Below are 22348 nucleotides of genomic sequence, written 5' to 3'. Positions count from 1 at the left end.
CAGAAAAAGAGGTCGTGGCCATGTCAGCTGCCACCGTCTGCACGCACTTTCACAAGGGCCTCGCTAGGCTAGCAACTCCAACAACGAGGTTGGGTCAATTTCTCATCTTGCTTGTCTAGAACTCTGGGTAGCAAAGTAGGCAAGGGGCTTGAGACCCCCCCCCCCCCCCCTTTCACCGCCCTGTTTTAGTGAGGGCCTCACTCGCAGGCAGCAAAACTTTTTGTAAAGCAGGGCGAAGAGGAAAATTTCCTTCTCCTTCTCGACAGCCCTGCCCCTGTTGAACAGACCAAGCACATGGGGGAGCGGTCAAGCGAAGCGAAGAACCACATCGTGGAGTGAGGACCCGGTTGTCGCGACCTTGTTGGGTAGTGTAGGACAGACGGCCTATGCTCCTGGACACATCGTTCTGTGTTGATGTTGGTTCCGGGCGTGCGATTGCGTGCGTAGCAGGCTCTGAACCGAGACCCCTCGAGCAGGAGCCTAAGAGTCACCTGGTGAAACAATACGGCGGGCCGAGGAACTAGTCGTCCAGGCTTGACTTTTTTGTCAAAGGTCGTTTGCCGCGGTCTATGAGTGTCTGGTTGACGGATTCAACGACGGCGAGTCTAATTCTCTGCAAAGTCCTGGGCCGACGTTGCCGGATCGGCTGAGGCGCGCGACGGCGGCAGCGGGCGGGACTGGATCGACTCCTCCTCCCATCTTTCGTTGCAGTCGGTCGCTTCGGCTGGATGGTGCGTGTGCCGGCCGTTGCAGAGCGAAATCGGCGCGGGAATGGTGCTTGCCGGTTCAGCGGCATTGCGGATGAACCATTGCCAACAGGGAAACCGCAAACCCCCTCCTTCAATCTTCCGACACGCTCATGATGCAGATCGATGCGTTGTCCTCGTTGGCATCCGAGTCTGGCAATCTGACAACTGGTCTGCCTATCCCTCTCCAGCCGGCCGCGACGTACAAATGGTCAGGGCCCCGGGTGCACTCGTACGTTGCGACACGGACAAGGGGAGCGAAGCCAAGGCCAGCTGTCGTGCCATTCCCATCTCCCGTCTCTCATCTCCCACTCTTAATCTGCCAATCTGCCCATCTCCAATGCGAGGGCGAGATGTCACTGCGTGCTGCGCCCTTATGTCAGCCGGGGGGTGTGACTGTCGCTTTCCGCCCTTCGGGTCGTTAATGACAACCTCGAACCAGGGAAACCAAGTCGTTTGCCTGCAAGATTAGTGTTTTTGATTTAGCCTTTTTCGGCTCGCCGTCTGCAGTCGGGCGGGATTCGTCCGTCGGCACGCGCAAGCCCAGGATGCCCGGACCAACGAAGAAGAAAGAGAGGGCGGAAAGGGGAAAAGAGCAAAAATAAAATAAAAAAAATGATGACTGTTCCTCGGCAACTCGCATTTCCTGTCGAGGCCGCGCACCCCGCGACCATCGGCTTCGTATCGTCGTAATCGTCTTGTTCGAGGTGCCTGCCACACCCCCTCCCCGGCCAAGCTGCGCCATGTTTTGGTTCGCACTCGTTGCTTTTTTGGTCAGAGAGCCGAGGCAGCTGATCTGATCTGACTGAATCAACCATGAAGCCGTCGTCGTTGTCATCGTCGTTGACGCGGTCGCAGTCGCAGTCGCAGTCGTCGCCTCGCTCACAGCCTCAATCCTCGAGTCGAGTCGCGACAGAGCGTCACATCCGTGAATCAAGCCGCCACCATCGCCAGTGACCGACTGTTGCTTGGTGACACTCTCCCATGTGCACTAGCGATAGTCGAACAACCACGAAAAAAAAACCCCCCATGCTGGCGTCGGGCTTTTCGCGTTTAACTCCTCCCTCCAGGCAGCCCTTTTTCTCGTGCGTGTAAAGTCCGGCTGGTGGCCTCGGTGACTGGGGAGTTAGAACACACCGCCAAGGTCCGAGAGTGCCATGACAGTCTCCCTTTGTGATTCGTCCGTGATACGGCTTCGGCAGCGAGGGGGGCGTGATGCCAAGATAACTCCGGTGTGTGGAGGGGCGTGTCGGTAGAATGGCGGAATTGGGCCACAGTCCAGCTTGAAGTCTCGGGATCGGATGAGGTAAGCGAGGGATGGGATGGGACGGGGGGTGTCGACCAACGCCGATCTACCGAGATCGCAGGGCGCGTATCTGGTACCTGAAAGTCCTGAAGGTGCGCTACGTTTTGGGGGCAGTTTTTCCCATCTTCCATGTACCTACCGACTGTCTAGTCCTCGCTGAATTATGTGGACTGCCTGAATGACTCGTCAGCCAGTTTCGATCCTAGGACGAGGCAGACGAAAAGCAATGATGCAATCCGCGACCTCGTCACGCATGTGTCAATCAGTAGCCAATAGCGGTTTGCAAAAAGTGGGAGGAAAGGGGGTTCAGATTGAAGTTTGTCTCAATTGATTTCTGGTTCTAGGCTCGCTGTTTTTTTTAGGAGGGGGAACTGGTGTCAACCCCTCCCAGCGGCGCTGGTATCTATTTGTCTGTAACACAAGGCTGGACCACTCAACCACAGTCTCCACGATCGGGAGCCGGGGAGCGGCAGCAGAAGAGAAAAGGGAGTCAAATCCCCAATAATCATCCATTATCCATCAAGGCCCCCAAAAAATGTGATCCACCTCTGTGCCTTGCTTTTCGTTGCAACATAGAATAGTAAAAGGAATAGGAAAAAGAGATGAGGTGAATGTTCCTGAGTGGCGGTGACATTGCTGTCATGTTGTAAAAAAAAGAAAAAACCCCAGTAATCGTAACCCATGCCGTTATCTTGGTATCGGTAAGAGAAACGCCGTTGAAATGCAAACGCTCGCTGTTGTTCAAAAAAAGCCAAAGAAGAGATTATGCTAACCCGCAGACCAAGTAGTGTGAGACCATGCTCCAGTGTAACTCTTGTTTAGTACACTGAGATGGCAGACACGAGTCTTGCTGGGTTCCGGGCCGGCAAGTAGTAGCCTTCTGAGTAGAAGGAGCCGTCTTCGGTTTGTTGTTGTTGTTGCGAAGCCTCTTCTTTGGCTTCCTTCTCGGAGAAGGTGAGAACGGCGTTTGGCGGTGATGGGGGCATCGACTCGTCATCTGAGATGTCCGAATCATGCTCGAGCTCTGGTGGTGAGCTGCTGCTGGAGTGGGATGGCGTGCGGACGAGCTCGAGCTGTGCGTAGTCCTCCTCAAGGTCGTCCTCCATATCATAGTCTTCCGAAACCTCAACGGCCAAAGTCCTCGGTGATGCGGGGACGGCGGCGGCGGAGGGCATGCGACGGAGGGAGACGGTCTCGGCCATCTCCATGTCTTCGTCGTCGTAGTCGTCGTCCGACGAATCGGACACGGAGTCATCCGAGTCGGATGCGTCGTCGGCGTGCCAGTCTTCCTCGGGCTCCTCAATGACGGAGTCGGCCCATTGCACGTGGCGGCCCTCGCTCTTGGTGGCACCGCGGACAGATTGGTTGAACCAGCTTTCTTGTTCACGCTCGGCGTCGGCGAGCTCGAGCATCAGCGAGTCGAGGAGGTTGGCGTGGCCGACGAGGAGGCGGAGGTCGTGATCGGCGCGGCCAGCCTCCGAAGAGAGCTTGGCGCGGGCCTTGTGGGCGAGGTAGTAGGTCTGAGTGATGCTCATCTTCTTCTTCTGAAGGGTCAGGCGAAGAGGTGAGGAAGAGGAACGGTGTTGTTGTTGTTGTTGTTGTTGTTGTTGTCGGTGTTGTTGGGTGTGAGAAGGAAAAGTAGCAGTGGCGGTTAATGTCGACATTTTGTGTGACTGTGCACCAACGGTGACTGATATGTCGCGATTTTGGTAGGTATGACTCAAAGCGAGATCGGGGGCCGGTTGGTGGTTGATGGGTGGTGCAGGGATGCCTGGGCTAGCTTGCTTGGTCTGTGATGCTTTGATGGTCGAGGCGAGTTGAGAGGGAGACAGGGTCGATGATGTTATATATAGCGTGTCAAGTTTCTTCTTGGAATATGATATCGATCTTGGTCTGTCTGTGAGTCTGTGAAGCTGAGGCTGGATGATGATGGGATTCGAGAACTGGTTGGGAAAGGGAAACACTTTTCTTTTAACTTGGGTTCCATCCACTTGCTCGCAGACCTGGATTTGTCGGACTCGGAGAGAAGAAAAGACTAGAAGAGGAGCGGTGACAAGGGGAGGGGTGTGTGTGCGAGGTGCAGGTGCAGGGGGTGAATGACTTGGCCGGGAGGGTGTGGGCGTTGTGTGGGTGGATGGGTGGACGGGACGGTGGAAGACTCATCGCACCGGCGCCGCACACGCACAATTATTATGGACGGTGGGCCGTGGACTTTGGGCGGCGTTTGTCATCAGCGAGGCCGAGGGTGCTTCCCGAGTCTCCGCCCCAAGCAAACCAGCCAGCGCAGGTGTTCGGACTTTCCAGCTTACCTACGCTGCCGCAGTGCGAACCACGCTAGCGTCGAATACCAAGCATCGGCTCTGACGCACTCGGCGCGCATACCTGCGACTGTATTGCAGTATTACGGATCACCCGCGCTAACGGACTGGGTACGTACTCCGAAAATCCGTCCCCCTATCTCCTTGCACCTTTTCCGAGTCACTCTGGACGCTGCTGGATTGGATGATGCATCATCCTCGGCGTTTGTCAGCCGGTGCGCTGCTGGTCTTGTATCCGTAATCACTTCCATCAACGTCGACCATCCAAACTCTCCGCCATAGCGCCCTTCAGCACAGGAGCACACTACCTTCCGGTGACAGGACATAGGATAGGGGGATAGCATAACTCCGCACCTACCACCGGGCCGTCAATCAATCACCATCACCACCGCACCGCACCGCCCTTCACCAGCTCCCAACTGCCCTCATTTCCTCTGACACGCCTGACGGGCCCACGGGGATCGGGATATCGTCAACACCCAAGCCAAGGCCCTCCCAGGCCTGCCTTACGCGCCCCCCACCAGCACCCCAACACGCCTCATTTTCTCCCCCATGAAGCATCTGTGACAAAGCTGAGGCCAGCAAGCGAGAAAGTCAAGAACACAATGCCAATATCCGTTCCATCCCAATATCCACTGTTGCCAACCCAAGTTGCCAGGCCCCTCGTGGTCAAGGCTGCGAGGGGGCGTCCCTGATCTGATGTCGCTGGCCTTTGCCTGATTGGGACAGCGAGCTCCTCCGCATTTGGCCACGAAAGCGAGCAGACCGAGAGCGGCTGTGGCTACCTAGAGTCTAGCCCCGACACACTGCAATTTACACAGCACTGAGGAGGTGACGACGACGACGAAAACAACGACAATAACGACGACCACGGCCGCGAATGCTACAGGGCGGCCTGATGAATCGTGCCGCACACATCACACAGCGCAGCCGGCCTGCACCGCCTCGTCCGCCCGCCCGCCCGCCGGCTCCATTCCGAATGTCAATGTCCCGGGGCTGGCTGCTCAGTGTGTGCCGCGAGTGCGAGTCTGAGACGCGGCAGCGACAGGGTGGGTGAGTGCTAATTAGCTGCGTAATCCAGCTGACTGGTTTCCTCTTGGACTCGTCGGTCACGCGCCAATCGCGACCCCTTGCGAGCCATGCGCAGTCCAATTTGGTTTCCCTCTGGATGGGATGCCTGTCATGTTAGATCCGTGTGTCCGTCCGGACTTACGAATGGCCCCGAGCCCATCCACCTCGTTTGTAGGGCTGAAGACAACGTAGCAACCCACCCAGTTGTTCACAGGCAGGAAGGTATAGGTAGCTAGTTAGTCAGTTACGCCGTGGGCGCTCTGTAGGCTCTAGTGAGTAGTGACAACTGTACTGTTTGCTTACGAGTTACAGAACAACACATCTTCTCCGCTCCGCATTGGGCATAACGCCTAGGTGTATCTCTCGCTCTCGCACACTCTCCCGTCTTTACGGCTGGTGCCTGGCACCTGGACTTCCCGTCCGTCCCCCCCCAGCCACATGGTCATGATGAGTCGGATTTCGTACCCACCCCGGCCCTTCGCGAAGCACTATCGCCCCGGGCGACGGGGCGCCATTGACGGCGCAGAGAACACATCGCCAGGAAGCCTGACGGTCGCCTGATTGAGGATACCTATCAAACCTTCTTTGCATCGTTGCTGATCGGGCACGGAATCACGGCCAGCACGTCAACCGAGTATCAGGTACCAAGAAAACAGTCAATTGCGGCCCGCCGACTGGTTCCGTTTCCCTGGAGATGACAGCACGCAGAAAGAAGAGAAGAAGAAAAAAAAAGCAAGGATCACCACTGTCACGCCGTACAGGAACTGTCAAGTGATGACAAAAGCCCAACTGGGGCCGTCGACCCGGCCGAAATAAATCCTCTTGGGTTGATGGGGTTTTGGCCGTCCGAACCTTGTACTGGGGAGGGGGGGGGTCGGAGCCCCTCGGCACCGCGATCGGGTACGGAGCAACGGGGAAGCTCTCAATGAAACGCACTCATCATCAATCAGGATTGCTCATCAGTCATCAGTCATCTGGGCGACGGCTTTGGCAGGGGTGTGCAGTTTCAAGACACCCCCCACCCCCTTCCCTTCAACCATCCCAATCTGGCCGGACTGTCGCGTCCGACACACAGGCTATGATTGAGTCGAAATGAGCCATCAGCAGCCAGTCTGCCAGCTAGTCTGCCCTACTGCGACTTTTGCGTGGACGTGGGAGCATTCACGGCATCATTGAGCGTGGCTTGCTGCATGCATGCTAAAGACACCATCGCCTTGTGTCTCTCTGCCTCTCTTGCCTGTCTCTCGCTTTCACAGTGAGTGCGGTTCAATTACATCCCGTCTCCCTTTGACAAGGGGTCTATGCCGTCCCCGTCTCGCGTGAGAAGGATCTAAGCCACCGTTACACGCCGAGGGGGGGGGGGGGGGGGGGGGGGCCGTCCTGTTTCTGCCGTGCGCCTATGTTGTGGTACGAATACCTACTGCGGCAGCCGAGCGGAGGCCGGGATGGTGGATCAAGGCGCCCGGGTTTCGCGCGTGACCACTTTTTCGAATCTGGCTTTCCAGGCTTTGATTTGGGGGCGGCGGTGCCTGGCGGAAACCAAGACGAGAGAACCCCACGATTTGCACAAGAACCCGCTGCTGCTGGAGTGCCTGAGGTACTTCGTATACAGCACGGCGCGGGTTATCCACTGCAGTTACGGCGGAATACGGCGGTTGCATCCATCCCCCTCGCCCACAGGTGTTCCTGAAGCTTTTCGTCCCGAGCATGGGGGTCGAGGCCCCGTGCCGTCTCCTGGGCCCGACTCTCCCCGCAACAAAACGTGGGAGCGAGGGGATGAACAAAAACCGGGCTCACGATGTGGTCCCGTGTCGTCCGAATCCTGTCCCGGTTCTTGACGATGGTCCGGGTTTAAGAAGGAGAAAAGGCGAAATGGGAGTTCGGCCTCTGTTGCGGCCGTGAGTCTTTTCTCGTGGTCATGGACCCTGGCCCGTCCAAACACCCCCTGGCAGCCCTGGCCCCTGGGGTCGCTCACTTCCGGGCCACCCGCACGGTTCATTTGTTGCCGTGGCCCCGACGACGGACGGACGGTCGGCGAGGAGAACAAAGATCAGTCATCCATCCAGGAGTCATCAGGACTGAACAACTCTCCTCCCCTCGTCGCGTTCGCGTCATTGTGGTCATCTCCGCAAAAGCCAAAAGACCCTCGTCTGTTTGTGGTGTTTGTGGTGTACGGAATGAAACTCTGAATCCCGCAGCAGCAACAGCTGACCAATGCTCCTCGCATTTGTGATCAACTCCCATTACGCAGTAGACATCCTACCCCGAAGGCATATAGTACAATCACGTGCACCGCAATTCCGTCCCTGCCCTTCCTCATGTCAGCGGCGTCGTGGAATCGCCAGGGCGCGAGGAGGCATGGGGAAAGGGTGCAAAGAATAAAGACCGCAGCCCTGCAGGCGGGCCCTTGGTGGGAACCGTGCATTTCTTGCAGACGGCGACGCATGGAGTTTCGGCTTGCAAGCTGCTTACACAGCGACCAATGCCGGCCGATGGTGGATGGAGGTGGTCGGGTATGTCGAAGGGTCGACGAACTGTTCCTTATCGCGAGGCCGTTGGTAAGCTCCTCGCAAGAGCACAGCAGCAGCAGCAGTAGCAGCAGCAACACTCAATGGAACGTAGCAACGAATTCGCTGATGCTGCGGGTTTCACAGATAGGGCTGGCAAGGTGGGTGGGTATGAGACGGTCGCTTTTGCTGTGCACTCGCATCCCGCGTATTGTCTTGCACGGAGGGCTTGATGCTAGAGAGCAACCGCTTCTTCCAGCCACCCTATCAGACGGGAGACGGTCCATGCTGACCTGCGCGTTATCCTCACCGCTCGTGGCTGACGTGGTCGAGGGGCCTGCGCCGGATGACTCTGACGTGCATTGCGCGCGGTCACATCTCACAGACGCAGGGCGATGAGAGAGTGTGGCTTTTGCTCGTCTGCTCGCGCTGTGCTGCTCCCTCGTTCGCCGGGCTTGCTCCGAGGTGCAGCGGTGCTACGCCCTATGGGCCCGGTTCCGTCCCAGACGTGGAGTTTGGTCGGCGATGAGCGGCCGGAATGTCGCCGCGACGGAGGCATGGTCGTGGCTTGCGAGGCTGCTGGGCGTGCTTCGGTGCAAGCCGAAGCACGCCCTCTGCAGGAGGTCTCACGCCGCAGATATGAGGGATAAACCCCTGCGGCTCGCGATGCTCTCAATGACACAATGCTCCCTGGTCTGGTCGGCCTGTTCGGGCAGCCAGCCACCAATGACCACACGGACTTGCGTCGGGTTTACTGCTGCGTCCGCGGGCGTCTCTTGCCAGACACCAACTGTCGACGCTGAGTAACTGTCAAATATGCACAAGACACCCGGAGAGGAGAGACATGGCCTCAGATGCAACCGTATCACTCCTCTAGCTCTAGAACGGTGGCATCTGCATGGCAATAAAAAAGCAGGATGATTCCAAGGGGAGATGCGCGCGCAGCCAGGGTCCGCGAGCCTCTCAAACTCTTCAGGCACGACACCCCTGCCCATTCCGAGTGTTCTCCCGCCCTTCTAGCGTGCTTCTATCCAGCGGAGTCCCGCCCAATTTCTCCATAATCATGGCCAGTGCGCGGAATTCCTAGCATTCTAGCGTGCTTCTAGCGTGACTTGCATTTTGTTCAGGGGGGTTCACGAACGAGATTCTCAATATTATGGGCCCGCGTTCTTGTGCGGCGTGCCCAACGTGCGACGGGGCTGAGGGTGGAAGAAGGGCGGACGACCTCATTTCAGGGCTGATGTGTGACAGGGCCCATGGCCCAGCAGAGATCAGGCACGAGGAGGAGCCTGGGAAGGGGGGGGGGGGGTGGGCTTCGGACACCGCACAGGGACGGAACCCACGCTGCGAGGATTTTTTTTCTCACTCCTTGTTTCTCTTCCCATTCGTCTCATGTTGGCGAGGACGCGCGAACCTGTGGATACTTCGGGCTTCCAAGTAGGAGCGAGCGTTCTCTTTGGGCCACGAACCAAAGGCGCCAAGTGGGCTATTCTTCATCTTCTTCCTCTTTTTTTCCAAGATGGAGAAAAATTTTGCGCAGGCATCTCCCACGCATTTTTGACGTCAGCAGACGAGCCGCTTTGCGTCGGAGCAAGGGTTGAAGGGGTGGGAGGGTCTGGGCGCGTCCGTCGAAGGACTCATCATGTGGATCGTCTTGGTCATTGTGGATATCAAATGGGGGGAAAAATTCACAGTTTTTTTCTTTCTTCTATCCATCTTAACCTCTTTTTTCCTTTCTTTCTCGTTGGTTCGCGATGCTCGCCCCAGTTGTGGACCGGCACAGGTCTAGACTGGAAAGACTCTGCCTGCACACACGTGGAGATGTCCCCAGCGCTGACAAAAACCAAGCAGAAGGGGCGTGGACGTAAGAAAGGCGCCTCGGCGGGGACGGCATGGATGGATGACAGATGCAAATGCCACTGCGCGGAAACCGTGACGATATTTTTCTCTTGTCTCTTCCTGGTGATGCCTGAACAGGAGGAGCAGACGGAGCTTGACTCCGAGATGCTGGGCCAGTCAGGTCGGTGGGCCTTTTGAGGCTGCCAACCTCGTCCTCGGAGCTCTGACATGGTTTGGAGACTTGACAGGTGTGCTCCGTACCCCGGTCTCTTGATTCGTCTGAACAGTGTTTCAACACTTTGGGGGAGGGGGGGGAGGGGGGGTTTGTCTCGGCCGTGAGTCGTGCTGGAATGTCGTCGGTATTGAGCGCCGTAACGAGGGTTCCATATAAGCTGAAGCTGAAGCTGAAGCTACAACCGCAGTTCGAGCTTTCGAAAGACGATGCGTGTTGATAACCAACAAAGACAATGTGCAATACTCGTCGACGGGTGAGGTGCGACTTTGGCTTGGCTCGGATCAGCTGAGATCGGCTTTGCCGAGCTGGGTGAACGCGGATTGGCCCGTCTGCCCCGTGAACCCGGGATCAGGACCGTGTCAGAGTTGCTTTTCTGGACATCTGAGACGCCGAGGTCAATAAAGCAATCTCCTTCGCCTATATGTCTCCAGGGGCTGCGAGACGTGTGTAAGAAGCAGTCAGGATGGAGCGTTGTCCTGTCTGAGGGGAACAGAAAGGAGTGAAAAAGGAGCAAAGCTGTGATAGCGGAAGCATCCCGCCCGTCATTGGAAACGTCCCCCCTACGAAGGGTTCTGGATGCCCGATCCGGGTCGAGACGTACTGGTCTGTCTCACCACAAGAGTTGCCGTTGCTTGATCCCCCAGAGACTAGGTCTCTCCCTCCATGCTGGTTTCCTGGTTCTCGGGACCACCTATCGACGTTGCTGCGCTACCTGCAGCCGGGCATAAGCTGACTCTGCAGCCATCAGGGCGACATCTGCTAATGGACTTCATCTCCGCACCGCCGAGCTGGTTATGGTGGGTGTGGCATCCCGAGGCCGAAGGAGGCCTTCCAGATACATCTCATCAAATGTGTGCAAGAAACACGACCGGCGTCGGATTGCACATTGGATAACGAGCTGCATTCAATTACTGGAAGCTTTTCTATATGCTCGTAGTTGCCAGCGCCCATCCTGATGACCCGAGCGAGTGAAGATTACAGGTCACTCATGGGCCGACCTTGCAGAGTTCGTGCGTAACTACCTTCTGGACACTGGGTGTTTCTACATCGACACCGCAAACCGACTTTTGGCTCGGATCCAGCTACCGTAGTGGTACAAGATGTAAGGTATCGGCGCGAGCACCCCTGATATACATGCGAGAATCGTCAGGGCGTAGTGCGTACCCAGGTTCTCGTAAAACGGTATCCCAACCACGGTGATGCCTCCCGCAACCATGTACCTGATCAGGGCGACAAACGTGAGAGCCGACGCTGAGTATATCTCGTACGAGTCGATGATGTACATGTACACGCAGATGAAGATGCCGGTCACACCGTAGCCGAAGACAATGACTGCGAAAATGGCGGACCAGATGCTGATGCTGGCAAAATTTGTCCACCCGAGCCAGAAGAGGGAGACGGGGACGGAGACGGCGGCGCCGAACATGGCGTACCAGAGACGGATCTCCGGTTTGAAACTCGTGTCATGCACGCCGTTCTTGACTCGCTTTACCGTCATCGAGTAGATGAGCGGCACGAAAGCGAAGTTGATTTGCGTACCCGCAAACATGGCGACGAAGACGATGTTGGCGAGGCCCTGATCGAGGCCGTAGGTGTACTCGAAGATGTAGGGCCATCCGACGAGAAACGTGAAGAGGACGATGTAGACGACGGTTATGTACAGCGTCATGGCCATGATGATGGGTTCCGTGAGCATGAGGAACGGCCTCGTCATGCTGGTCTTGAGGCGGCTGAAGAGAGTAGCATCGACGATCTCGTGTTCGGAGCGGAAACGGCCGTCGCCAGTGATCCGCCGGTAGTGGGCGGCCTTCCACTGGAGAAGCAGCGGGCCGTAGGTCTCGGGCATGCAGAGAAGTACCAGGACCAGCACGAGGCCCGAGGAGATCAGCACCGTCCACTCGGTCCATCGCCAGCTCACGACGTTGGAGGGGCCGATGTAAGCACCCATGACGGCGCCGACCATCGGCCCGCCGAAGCATGTGATGGCATACAGCGGGAAGCTCCACGTCTTCTCGAGGCGGTTGTACATGTCCGCGATCGAGCCGCCAGAGCACACCAGCGGCGTCGAGGCGGAGCACCCGGCCAGGAAGCGGAAGGTGATCTGGGCGCCAAAGTTGGGCGCGAGTCCGGAGGCCATAATCCAGATCATGAAGACCGCCATGGAGCCGGCGTAGACGGCGTTGCGGCCAAAGGTTTCCGAAAAGGGGCCGGCCACGAGCGACCCGAGGCCCATGCCTACCAGATACAGACCTGTCGAGCGGGTGTTAGTGTTTGTGAACATGGGTAGAGTGGCGGATGACGTTAAAGGGGGGGCGTGCCTGTGGCCAAAGACTCGGCCACCTCGCTGACGCCAAACGCCTTCGCGGCTTGCGGAAGCACCGTTGCGTCGATACCCGATGCGGCGCCGACGAAGAGGGCGATGACGGAGATCTGCAGCGTCACGCCGATGCGCTTGGCCGTCGGCCAGTTGTGCGGGTCCAGGGGGTCGTCCGGCCCCGCCCAGCCGACGACGAAGACGCGGCCCCCGTGCCCCTCATCGCCCGTGCGGTCCCGGACGTGGATGCCGGTCAAGACCCGGCCGAGCGCCGTGCCTTCAGAGCACTCGGTCCGCGCCGTCTGGCTCCGCTCAAGAAGCCCCGACGCTCTGTCGGGTCGTTGTCCGGGCGCTTCCGTATCGGCCGTGTTCGGCGACTCGGAGGACGGGCTTTGCTGTTTCTTCTCTGCGGAAGGTTGTTCTTGCATCTCATCGTGTGTTCGGCTTGGCGCATTGAAAGACTGTGTCTTCCCGATATCCCGGTCGATTTGCGCCTGGGCCTCAACGCCTGCCCGCCGATGTTGGAGAAAGGACTGCATTTTGTCGGCGATTTTGTCGAGTGAGCGCCCCAAGAAGTTCCCTCTCAGCCATACATGCAGTGTGGACGCAAGGTCGCTTTGAAGCCGCGAGTTTCAGAGCGTCGCGGAGGGAACACCGAGTCATTGGTGTTGGAAAACCCGGCCCCATACATGACTTCATCCTTGCAGCCGCCTCTTCTCACCGAGCCGCCGCACTCCGGCTTATTCCCATGGATTCGAACCACAAGACCCATCAATGACGGTATCAACCCTGGGCGAGCCCTGAGGCTAGTGTCATCCGGCCCGTCGGGGTTTTCGGATTTAGGCCAACTTTGGGTCTTGTTGGCGGTCCATTTTATTTTCTCCGTTCTCTTCTTCATCACGAAAACGCGAGACGCGAGACAGGCCTGGCACCGGGAGCGAGGAGAGGTATGATGGGACGCTGACTGTTGGGGCAGACAGGAGGGAATCTGGAGCTATACTAATCCCAGCACGGCGCAATTGGCTCTTCTTCCGGTATTCCAGCAGGCCACATATTCGTCAGTCCGTTCTTTTCAACCCAATTGGCCAGTCTAGTAAACCCGCGCAATACTTGTTCTGGCAGGATCATAAATCTACTCATCTAGTTGTGAGCAAGCAGAGCGAAGGGCGGGGTTCTGTGCGTTTCTTCTTTTTCTCTCTTTCGCCAATCCGTACGATTGGGTGAGCGTCGATTATGGCCGGAAATGTCATTAGTGTAGTTACCCAATTTGATACACAAAGATCGGCCGGAGGTCCGTCAGAATCCCAGCCCGGCCGTGCCGCAATTGTGGGACTCGGGCCGAGAACTCAACACCCGGCAGCCTACGTCATAAAACCCTACTTCGGTTCGACAAGCCTCAAGAACGACGATGTGACTCGAGCCGGCGGGTCCTGATATCCGGGACGAACTGTTTCATCTGAGATTCGTCAGGAGTGAGAACGAAGAAGAAACAAAATATGATGTGCTGCGATTAGTCACCAGCCCAACCTATTGGCCCAGCCGGCTTGACTCCTACACTTTCTTCATCATCCGCACTCCGGTCGTAGAAGTTGTTCTTGTTAGTAACGCCACTACGACTCGTCAATTTGATGCCAACGTTTGGATGGAAGGCTAGGGTTGATGACAACACGCAGGCTGTGAAGCCTGAGCCTGCTAGCTATACCAGTAGCTCACTCAGGTATGCTTCAGCCAGGATCTTCGATATCCTGGACCTCAGGTGACAGAAAGCGTATAGGGGAAGCTTCTTCAATAGTGCCTGTCTCTGTACATTTCTATCCCAGTCAAGGCGTTCTTGTTTTGTGCCAGTAAACACCCACAGTCTCTAATTGTGGATCCTGGAACCTTCTCTAAAGTCGGGTTTTCGTAGTAGAAGTAGACACCTGCGGCCTGCCGGTCACGGACTCACTGGATGCATGGTGAACCGTTGTTTTGGGCTCGTCTCCACAACGGCCAAGGCCGCGATCTTCCGGGGGGGGGGACTTTTGTTTCTCTGGGCACCCCGTTGGAACAGAAACAAACGGTAAGAAGTCGCAAGGACAACATGCATTTTTCCAACGATTGTAAGAGGCCGAGTGTGGTCCAACATTTCTACCTACCAGAGAGCCTTGCCCAGCTCTCTCTTGCCGGACTCAGCCGTCTTCGAGCATAAATCTGATCATTCGCCCTTCTTGTCATAGGTTCCTACTTCGTTTTTCGTTCCCCGACTCTGCCCTCTCTGTTCCATAAACCCAGCACGCCAGCCGACGAATCACTCGAAGACGTCAGAAACTACACCTAGCCTTCGAAACAACCATGTCGCCCCCCCATCACCTGTCACAGTCATCCCTTACCGGCATCCTTGTGGGCTTCCTGTCCACTTCTTTCGTGTTTTGGCTCCTCATTGGTGCCCTAGCCTACAGTGACGGGACGTTTGTCTCTTTGGAAGCTTTACCTTTCCTTACTGCGCCTCTATCCGTTTTTATGGTCACTTGCCTTGTATTCGTTGCGGCCGAAGTTCCGGCCATCTACTAAACTGCTGCAATCACGGGGTTTGGCATCAGTGCGGTGTACTCGCTTGTTTCTGTCGGATGGGTCAACAACCATCGCCGCGTCTTTTGGGCATTGGGGGGCTTTTTTGGCGGACTGTTGCTGGAAGCCGTGACAGGTCTCCATACAATTTGTGCCCGGCGGTTGTTTATCTCTTTGGATGAAGCACAGCGAGAGAAAAGGGCACAGAATCAGCGGGGGGACTAGTTTCGGTTCAGCTCGAGCCGCTGCACTTCTCACTCCTGTACACGCCAACCAAGCAGGAATCGGCCTGCAAGTAACCACGTCACCTGTTTTCGACGGTGGCAATTGTGGTTTGTTGAATGGTCATAGAGGCCACTCCTAGAGCATAGCTTCGGTAGTGAAGGTGTCGTTGAATGGAGATACAGCCACGGACTCGGAAAAGGTTGGTTAACTCAAAGATGGCACTTGTTCTGTACAAAATCTTTACAAATTTGGGAGACCTCAACCGGTCCTTGTGATAATTATCCTCACACAGCGTTCCCCGCTTTTGAGTTGAAATTACTTTTCGAGGATATTCCAGAGACCGGGGCACGACATTGGGCTCTTCGTAGAGATCTCACAACGAAAACATACCGGGTCTTCAGTCATGCCCTTATCCGACCACTCCTCTCTATACCGCAACCCTGACATCGCCCTGAACAGAGTGTCGCCCGCTGCCGCCTGGGAAGACATCCCGCAGTCAGCCCAGTTTCTTTCTGAGCGATTCCCTCGTTGAGGCTGCGCGGCCCGGGTCGGCTCTCCCGTCAACAAACTTCGCCCCGACGGCAGAGCTAGTGGTGACTAGGGCGCCTTCACTTTCTGAGTTAACGTCCGAGATTGGCGGCAGGAGCTGAGCCATGTCATACCGGCGCTGGCATTCTTCCTCTTCGGCGACTGCAGCATCTCCTTGGGGCCCGCGGGGCATCCGCCTGTAATTGCGCTCGGCTTCCGCACGGCGTTCAAGCTCTTCCCGCCTGTGATGCCTCAGACCTGCAGAAGTAAAGCCTGATGGTCCCGACCGCATTTCCTGGCCAAGCCCGGGGAGCCGATCTGGAAGAAGTGGCGACGGTGCCTGTGTACTTTCGTCCGTTGCTGAAGGGGGCGAGAGCAAGCGGTGTTGCCGGCCTGTTCTCAGCCAGTCTCTGGAGGAACTCCCGCTCGCACCCGGTAGTATTGCCTGTCCACGGTGGTCCTCGGAAGCCCAAGTGACCAAATTGAGTCCCGACGGCTCTGAACATGTGATGACGTCCACGAACGATTTCTAATGTGTGGCGAAAGCGTCCGTGTCTTCGAGGACGTCCTGGCCTAAGATAACGTCGTATGCACATCCTTCGAGGACGTGGAACTCCACAAAGTGCTCCGACCACTCGTCATCGGCATCGTCGCCCGTCGAGCTCGCATACGCCCAGTTCAGCCTCATGAAGCCCATGGTCTTCTGTACGATGCCGTCCGCAAACTGAATCATGCGGATGTTGTTCGTGTTGATCAATTCGCGCATACCCCGGCGGACAACATGATCGAGTGAGAGCAGGTTCGGCTCCGACCCGGAATCCGGCAGAGCCTCGATGGCGTCGCCCATGATCATACCCTGCAGGCGCTGGGTGACGGCCCCGATGTTGTTCACGAAGAGCATCGGCAGGCCTTGAAGCGTGCGGATGGTCCTCTTAAGCCTGATGAGCCCATGACGGGCTACCCGAGTTTCTCACACTTAATTGCTTCCGACCCAGAGCTTTTCATATTCAGGGGCTTCAAAAGTCTGAGCTCAAGGAACCTGTTGCATCTTCAATCGGCTCTCCTAGAAATAGATACCGAGCTCGAAGAGCTCGACAAAGAAGAAGCAGACCGCGCTCAGACGGACTTGGACGCGCAGATGTCAATACAATGCTGGGAAGTATTGTCGGCGAGAGCTAAGGATGGCGACGCGAGAGAATCACTGAAAATGGACCTCGTGCGTCGCCTGCAAGAAGCGACCAAAGAGTACCGTATGTTTTCTGAAATCGTCCCCCCCCCTATGTTTTGGGGTTTAACGCTGCTTAATCCTAGAGGTTGCCCTCATACGCCAAAACCAAGTTATGAAACTCCCTGCACCAGATGAGCGCGTGTTCCGTGTTTTCAAGAGCTGGTTCGAATCCGAGCAGCCCTTCATCGGCGACGGCAGCAAGCTCCTCAAACAACAGCAAGAGCATGGACAAGACTTCATCGCTCTAAGTCCGACCTCGACCGACAGTGACTTTCTAACAAGATCGCTGCAAAATTTTGTAGGGTGGTATTCATCGGTGCGTGAAGGCCGTTTATGTGGATGATTTGACGACTTTGGGACAGTGAAAGCAGGGAACCGTGCTAACAGATACTCAAGGGAATGTGTCACGAGACCACTACACAAATCGAATACTACTCGGCAAGGTCTGTCTCACGTCTCGTAACTATAATTACCGTGCTGGCGGCCTCTCTCGTGATCGAAGCCGCCGTCGTCATCCTCTTCCTCATGAAGAACGAAGCTCTGCGTCTCGTCATGATCGCGGCTTTTACTAGCATATTTGCGGCTAGCTTGGCCGTCATGAGTTTAGATGCCGGTTCTTTCTTAATTCTGGGGAAGAGGACGTGCTTTTGCTCTGATAGACCTGCTCAGCAGCACATCTGTCCCGATTATACGCCTATCGTCCTAGGCAACATCTCTCGAGTCTTGGTATTTCTCTTTCACCTCCTCTCCACCCCCGTAACCTGAAATCGGCTCAACAAAACATGCAATAGCTTAAGGTGACCACGGGATATTTTTCCCATGAGCATGCCACACTTAGGTACTTACACACCCAGTCACCTGCAGAATATTCTTCTATCAAAGTTATCGCTGGGACAATGATACTAAGATTAGTGGTGCAATCTCCGTAAAGTTGAAATCCTTGGCTTACAATCACTTTTACCCGACTCCGCCCTTAGAAATAAAGCTCTGTCTCGCGGCCTTCCAAATCGGCGGACTTTTTGCGCTTGTTGATCAGCCTCACGTATGGTGTCACAACGCCTTGGGTAGTACCTGATTTACGTACACTATAACTTGAACAATCTACTCTAAGGATCTATGCCATGGAAACACTGTTTCAGAATGCCCAAAATGCCGCTGAAACTCCACCAGCTGGCATCCTTCTGCCGGCTACTGGCGTTAAGATACTCAGAAGACCCTAAGAGCGGAGTCTCTTCAGTCGAACTAAAGAGCTTTTTCCAAGTCAACTCTCTTTCCGTGTCTTGGCTGGCAAATAAATATCCTGGGTTCTCTAGCCCTGTTTCACCACAACTGGCTAATGGGGCATTGCTGCTGTTTGCATAGTCTTGTGAATTATCCAGTCCTTCAGAGCGGTCTGAGCCACGATCGCTGTATGAATGCCATGTGTTTCGGACGTCGTATAGGGTGTGTGATGTTGAGGGAGTCAATCCTCCGCACTCTGGAGGTTCCCCATCACGAACTCTTGGAATGATGTTGGAACAGTCATCAAGAAGTGCCGTAGCCTCGTAATCGTAGGTCGCAACCGGGAGTTCTCTGAGTTGGAGAACAAGCGTGTCGCACCTTTCTCGAGTTTTTGGTTCCACACAAAAGAGCTTATGCTGTATCAAATTCAAGAGCTCTTTGAAGTATTGATTGCAATATGAGGTTTGTCGTAACTCAGCGATCCACTGCATGTAACACATCAGCAGCCGAGACACTCACATAGCACAAGTGCGTTCGAAAGAGGTATCGCCTAATGAACAACGTACCTTGATGACAGATTGCTTGACCTCGACAGTGATGTTTCTCTTGTCTGCATGCGGCTGTGTGAAGTTGAAAAACTTGTCTGACTTGATTGGCGCTTCTCCGCGGTCATCTTCAATCCGTCTCCGAACAAACTCTCTCACGCCGTCATGTCCTTTTAGATACCACGTGACAAACTCGAGATAGACGCAGCTCAAAGCCCAGATATCGGCTGCTCTGGAAATCTTGTTGATGGTATCGTACTCGGGAGCTCGATACGTCGGGCTAAGACCGACAGGAAGTGCGTTGGACCTAGTTTCTTCGCCGTGAAAACGAGTGAATCCGAAGTCACTTATGGCCAAAATCCCCTGGTCGTCGTTGGGATCGTCAAACCAGAGAATGTTCTGAGGTTTGATATCCCCGTGGATACCCCACTGCCTTTTAGGGTCGGAGCGGCTTTTGTGAATCCTGTGCAGACCCTCGGCTAGGCCAAGGCATTGCTTGGATACCCACTTAACAAGTCTCGGACTCCGTTTGGGGGTGCTCATTCTCTCCCAAAAGCCGTTGAGATTGCCTTGGGCCCAGGGAAATAGCAGGCTCCATTTTCCGTCTTGACTCCAGGTTGCCAAGAGTCTGGTGAGGTGAGGGTGTTCTGAGACACCTGCTGACTTGGCCCATCCTCGAACCTCTTGTTTGAAGTTGTGTTCATGCCTTTTATCAAAAGAGTCGTTGCTTGAGTGAAGCTCTTTGACCGCAAAAGAAGGATCCCCTGAAGAGCAATCCTGTTGCATCATTAGACGACATGCTCAAATGCTAGGCAACACCATTCTTCGGGTGGGTACGATACCTCGTCGTGATGCGCCGAGTGGATTTGTATCCGTCTCACCATGCTGAAACCACCGTGTGTAGTCTCTCGTGTGCCGTGATCGTTGATAAAGGGAAGAACCGTGCTTCGGTCCAGTTCGTAATGCGGTAGTCTCTTTTCGCTTTGTCGCAACTCAAAAAACGGAGACCGCATTGTACTTTGATAACTCAGGAACGTACGCCACTGTAGACGGTCCCAGGTCTTTCCCAAGTCGAAGCATTGTACTTCGCCAGGGTTCAATCCGCCGGGGTAGGCAGGGAAATCATTTTCGCCATATGGAACCAGCGGTAGGTTTTCGTCCGTGAATCCATGATCAATGAAGCACATGATCTCGTCAACTTTGTTGATCATCACCAATATAGCAAACATGCTCCTCGAACCAAGCGACGAAGTCGGTTGCCCAGCGCGGTCAGTATAGCTGAGCCGGCCGCAGACTTTTGCAGCGTATTCTCGTAGGATAGTTTCTGCGAGTCCCCTACCTTTGCAAGCTTCTGACAACGCTCGGTGAACGTCTTCTTCGTTGGTAATTTCCAATAGCTTATTCACAGGCAGCCACTTCGCCGCTCCTGGCTTGCCAGCATACGCGACTAGAGATGCCTCAATGCAGTTCGCCATGACTTCAATAAAAGAAGACCCAGAAGTAGGTCTATGTTGGCTCTGAGGGTTAAAAATGGAACCAATGCCGACAAGGTTGTCTTCTGCTTTCGCCAAGTTGGGAGGCACACTGGAATCGGGCGTCTCCTGTTGCAACCGCCATGCTGCGGCCTTATATCCACGGTCTCTTCTTGTGTGAACACTGACTTCGTCGTCGAACCTAGCTCTGCCAGCGCTTGTACGGCTTTCACCAGGCGATAAGTGATTCGAGTTCTGGTCTGGGGCCAAGGGACCATGGATGTCTTGCCGTGATACATTATGGTTCGTATTCCACGCGGTGGGCGTGCCCGGCGATGAGTTGGGCCGTTCTTCGGGTAGCTTCAAATCCTTCCCCAGTTAGCTCAACATTAACCACCAGCCATGTAAAACAGGGCAGCTTGAACCGAATCAATTATCAAGACTAACTCGGAAGGTTCTAAATACCTGGGGCTCCAATAGGATGGGCACACTGTGTTTCAGACCATCTTCACGAAAACTCATAGTGTCACTGGACTCTGGTGAAACAACCTGGAGACAAAGTACAATGCAATGGAAGTGGCGGTCTCGGGGGTTGTCGATGTGGCTTCCAGTGATTGCTCAAAGAGAGTCACGTAAAAGTAGGTACTCATATAAACACTTTACCTCGAAGTGTTGTAACCTGCTCTGCCTATAGCATTGCCGCGAGGATCATATATCATAGGTTCTGGAGATTAGGGAATATGAGATGCATTTGTCCATGGCGGGATCCAATATGGCACAGCCTCCTTGAGTGTTCTCAAAATGACACCAAAAAAGATCAGGCTCCCTCGAAAGAACGCCTGAGATGATGGACTTGGCTAGTGACCCAATATCGAAAGGGGCTGTCGAGTGGTCCCCAATACCCCCATGAATTCTCACACCGAACTCTGGGCATCCAATAGTTGGTGGGTGGTACTAACTCGGCTGGGGGTGGCGTAGGTCTCAGATACATGCACGTAGATAGGCAGACTTGCGCTAAAGCAATAAGGGCATCGTACCTTTCAAGTTACCCCATCAGCCAGGGCGTTCGGTAGGCAAGGCACCCAATTGTGGGAAGTAGAATAACGCAATGCCTTGAATGTGGGAGGCGTCTTGTTGGCCGTCCAGTAGTTCCTCGAGCCTCAGCTTGGCTAAGAATAGCTCTGAAAGGATTCATTCTTCCACTTCAGCAGTCTTGTGGACATGTAGTCACTCACACACTCGCCTTGTGAATTTGACAATCAGTGTTATAAGAAGAATCTATCCTCATCATATATTGATTATTTCTGCTGTAAAATAGGCTAATCCACCTACACAGCATTTGTCACTCCTCGCTTGTTTGCCCTCTCGGCAACTCCTCCTCTGTCACAGGCACAGCATTGCCCATTCTTCGTTTGTTTGCCCTCTCTACGACTCTTCCTCTGTAACAGGCACTGTCAAACCGATCCTGAATTGAGCTTGTACCAGGAAACGCAAACCTTAGTAGCCGAAACTTCCAGTTTTTCATCGATCGACGAGTCACGACAATCAATGAATTCCATTGCTACTGCTGAAAGCGAAGAAAGTGGATGGCAGTTCATTCATTGCAATCTAGTCAAGAGCCCAGGCAGTCTTTCCACCCTCCTGACCAAACTCTATGGTGAGGGGAAATTTGAAATTGAGGTATAGTATTTCTTCAATGCCTAGATGGTATAACAATTTCATCATGAAAACACCAGCTGACTGTTTACAGACACGACAAAGTTTATATTGTATTAAAGCGCGAGATGAACAAACACCTCTGAATCTAGTAAGAAAAACTACAAGTCATCTTCAGACTATGGCTAACATGATAAGGATAACCCCGAGGTCCGAGAATGTCTCAGTGGAAAGGTTCTCTAGTGACAGAAAGTCAGGTCGCAAATAACAGGAGCTTCTTCTTGGGAATTCTCACTGTCTGCCGGATTATTGAGTAACCGTTTGACTATGGGTATCGATTTTCTTCGCCCTCTTTCATATGCTGCGTATGAATTATTTTAGAATATTTGCAGGTTTCTTGCTTCTATAAAATGTCTTGCGGACAGCTTGACGTTTCTGACAGATAACATCTCTGTGCAAGAAAGACCGCCACAATCAAGAGGTAGCCATACTGCATTTTTTCCATCACAACAGCAATGGTGAATCCTCGCATCATCTTTCCTAATTTCAGGCAGGCTGCAATTTTGCATTGCCTGCACGCTGGTGCCCCG

At 54.7% G+C, this 22348-nt stretch overlaps 8 protein-coding genes across 8 annotated transcripts; 2 read left to right on the top strand and 6 right to left on the bottom strand.

The window, feature by feature from the left end:
• Positions 1-2870: 2870 nt before the first annotated feature.
• CDEST_01393 (Putative protein Ecm13) lies at positions 2871-3716 on the bottom strand (the record flags this gene model as incomplete). Its single annotated transcript, XM_062917552.1, has 1 exon — positions 2871-3716. The coding sequence occupies one exon, from the start codon at positions 3714-3716 to the stop codon at positions 2871-2873; it is 846 nt and encodes a 281-aa protein (XP_062773603.1).
• A 3989-nt stretch (positions 3717-7705) lies between these two features.
• CDEST_01392 (uncharacterized protein) lies at positions 7706-8235 on the bottom strand (the record flags this gene model as incomplete). The annotated part of the gene is made up of 1 exon (XM_062917551.1): positions 7706-8235. The coding sequence occupies one exon, from the start codon at positions 8233-8235 to the stop codon at positions 8050-8052; it is 186 nt and encodes a 61-aa protein (XP_062773602.1). The 3' UTR covers positions 7706-8049.
• Positions 8236-9622: 1387 nt separating this feature from the next.
• CDEST_01391 (uncharacterized protein) lies at positions 9623-10068 on the top strand (the record flags this gene model as incomplete). The annotated part of the gene is made up of 1 exon (XM_062917550.1): positions 9623-10068. One exon carries the CDS (start codon positions 9623-9625, stop codon positions 9983-9985), a length of 363 nt encoding a protein of 120 aa, XP_062773601.1. The 3' UTR covers positions 9986-10068.
• A 996-nt stretch (positions 10069-11064) lies between these two features.
• Positions 11065-12255, bottom strand: CDEST_01390 (Putative major facilitator superfamily, MFS transporter superfamily; the record flags this gene model as incomplete). Its single annotated transcript, XM_062917549.1, has 1 exon — positions 11065-12255. The coding sequence occupies one exon, from the start codon at positions 12253-12255 to the stop codon at positions 11065-11067; it is 1191 nt and encodes a 396-aa protein (XP_062773600.1).
• A 53-nt stretch (positions 12256-12308) lies between these two features.
• On the bottom strand, positions 12309-13602 carry CDEST_01389 (uncharacterized protein). Its single transcript, XM_062917548.1, has one exon. The coding sequence runs from the start codon at positions 12873-12875 to the stop codon at positions 12324-12326; it is 552 nt and encodes a 183-aa protein (XP_062773599.1). The 5' UTR covers positions 12876-13602; the 3' UTR covers positions 12309-12323.
• Positions 13603-15604: 2002 nt separating this feature from the next.
• On the bottom strand, positions 15605-16537 carry CDEST_01388 (uncharacterized protein; the record flags this gene model as incomplete). Its single annotated transcript, XM_062917547.1, has 2 exons — positions 15605-16165; positions 16220-16537. The coding sequence occupies 2 exons, from the start codon at positions 16535-16537 to the stop codon at positions 15605-15607; spliced, it is 879 nt and encodes a 292-aa protein (XP_062773598.1).
• A 48-nt stretch (positions 16538-16585) lies between these two features.
• CDEST_01387 (uncharacterized protein) lies at positions 16586-17629 on the top strand (the record flags this gene model as incomplete). The annotated part of the gene is made up of 3 exons (XM_062917546.1): positions 16586-16886; positions 16948-17180; positions 17261-17629. The coding sequence occupies 3 exons, from the start codon at positions 16586-16588 to the stop codon at positions 17627-17629; spliced, it is 903 nt and encodes a 300-aa protein (XP_062773597.1).
• A 341-nt stretch (positions 17630-17970) lies between these two features.
• CDEST_01386 (Putative protein kinase) lies at positions 17971-20624 on the bottom strand (the record flags this gene model as incomplete). The annotated part of the gene is made up of 4 exons (XM_062917545.1): positions 17971-18570; positions 18652-19407; positions 19473-20471; positions 20568-20624. 4 exons carry the CDS (start codon positions 20622-20624, stop codon positions 17971-17973), a joined length of 2412 nt encoding a protein of 803 aa, XP_062773596.1.
• Positions 20625-22348: the final 1724 nt, after the last annotated feature.

Source organism: Colletotrichum destructivum, chromosome 1, assembly GCF_034447905.1.
Source record: "Colletotrichum destructivum chromosome 1, complete sequence".
In the NCBI taxonomy this organism is placed as follows: Eukaryota; Fungi; Ascomycota; class Sordariomycetes; order Glomerellales; family Glomerellaceae; genus Colletotrichum; species Colletotrichum destructivum.
Note: the sequence above shows the minus strand (reverse complement) of the source record. Positions and strands in the feature narration are given on the sequence as shown.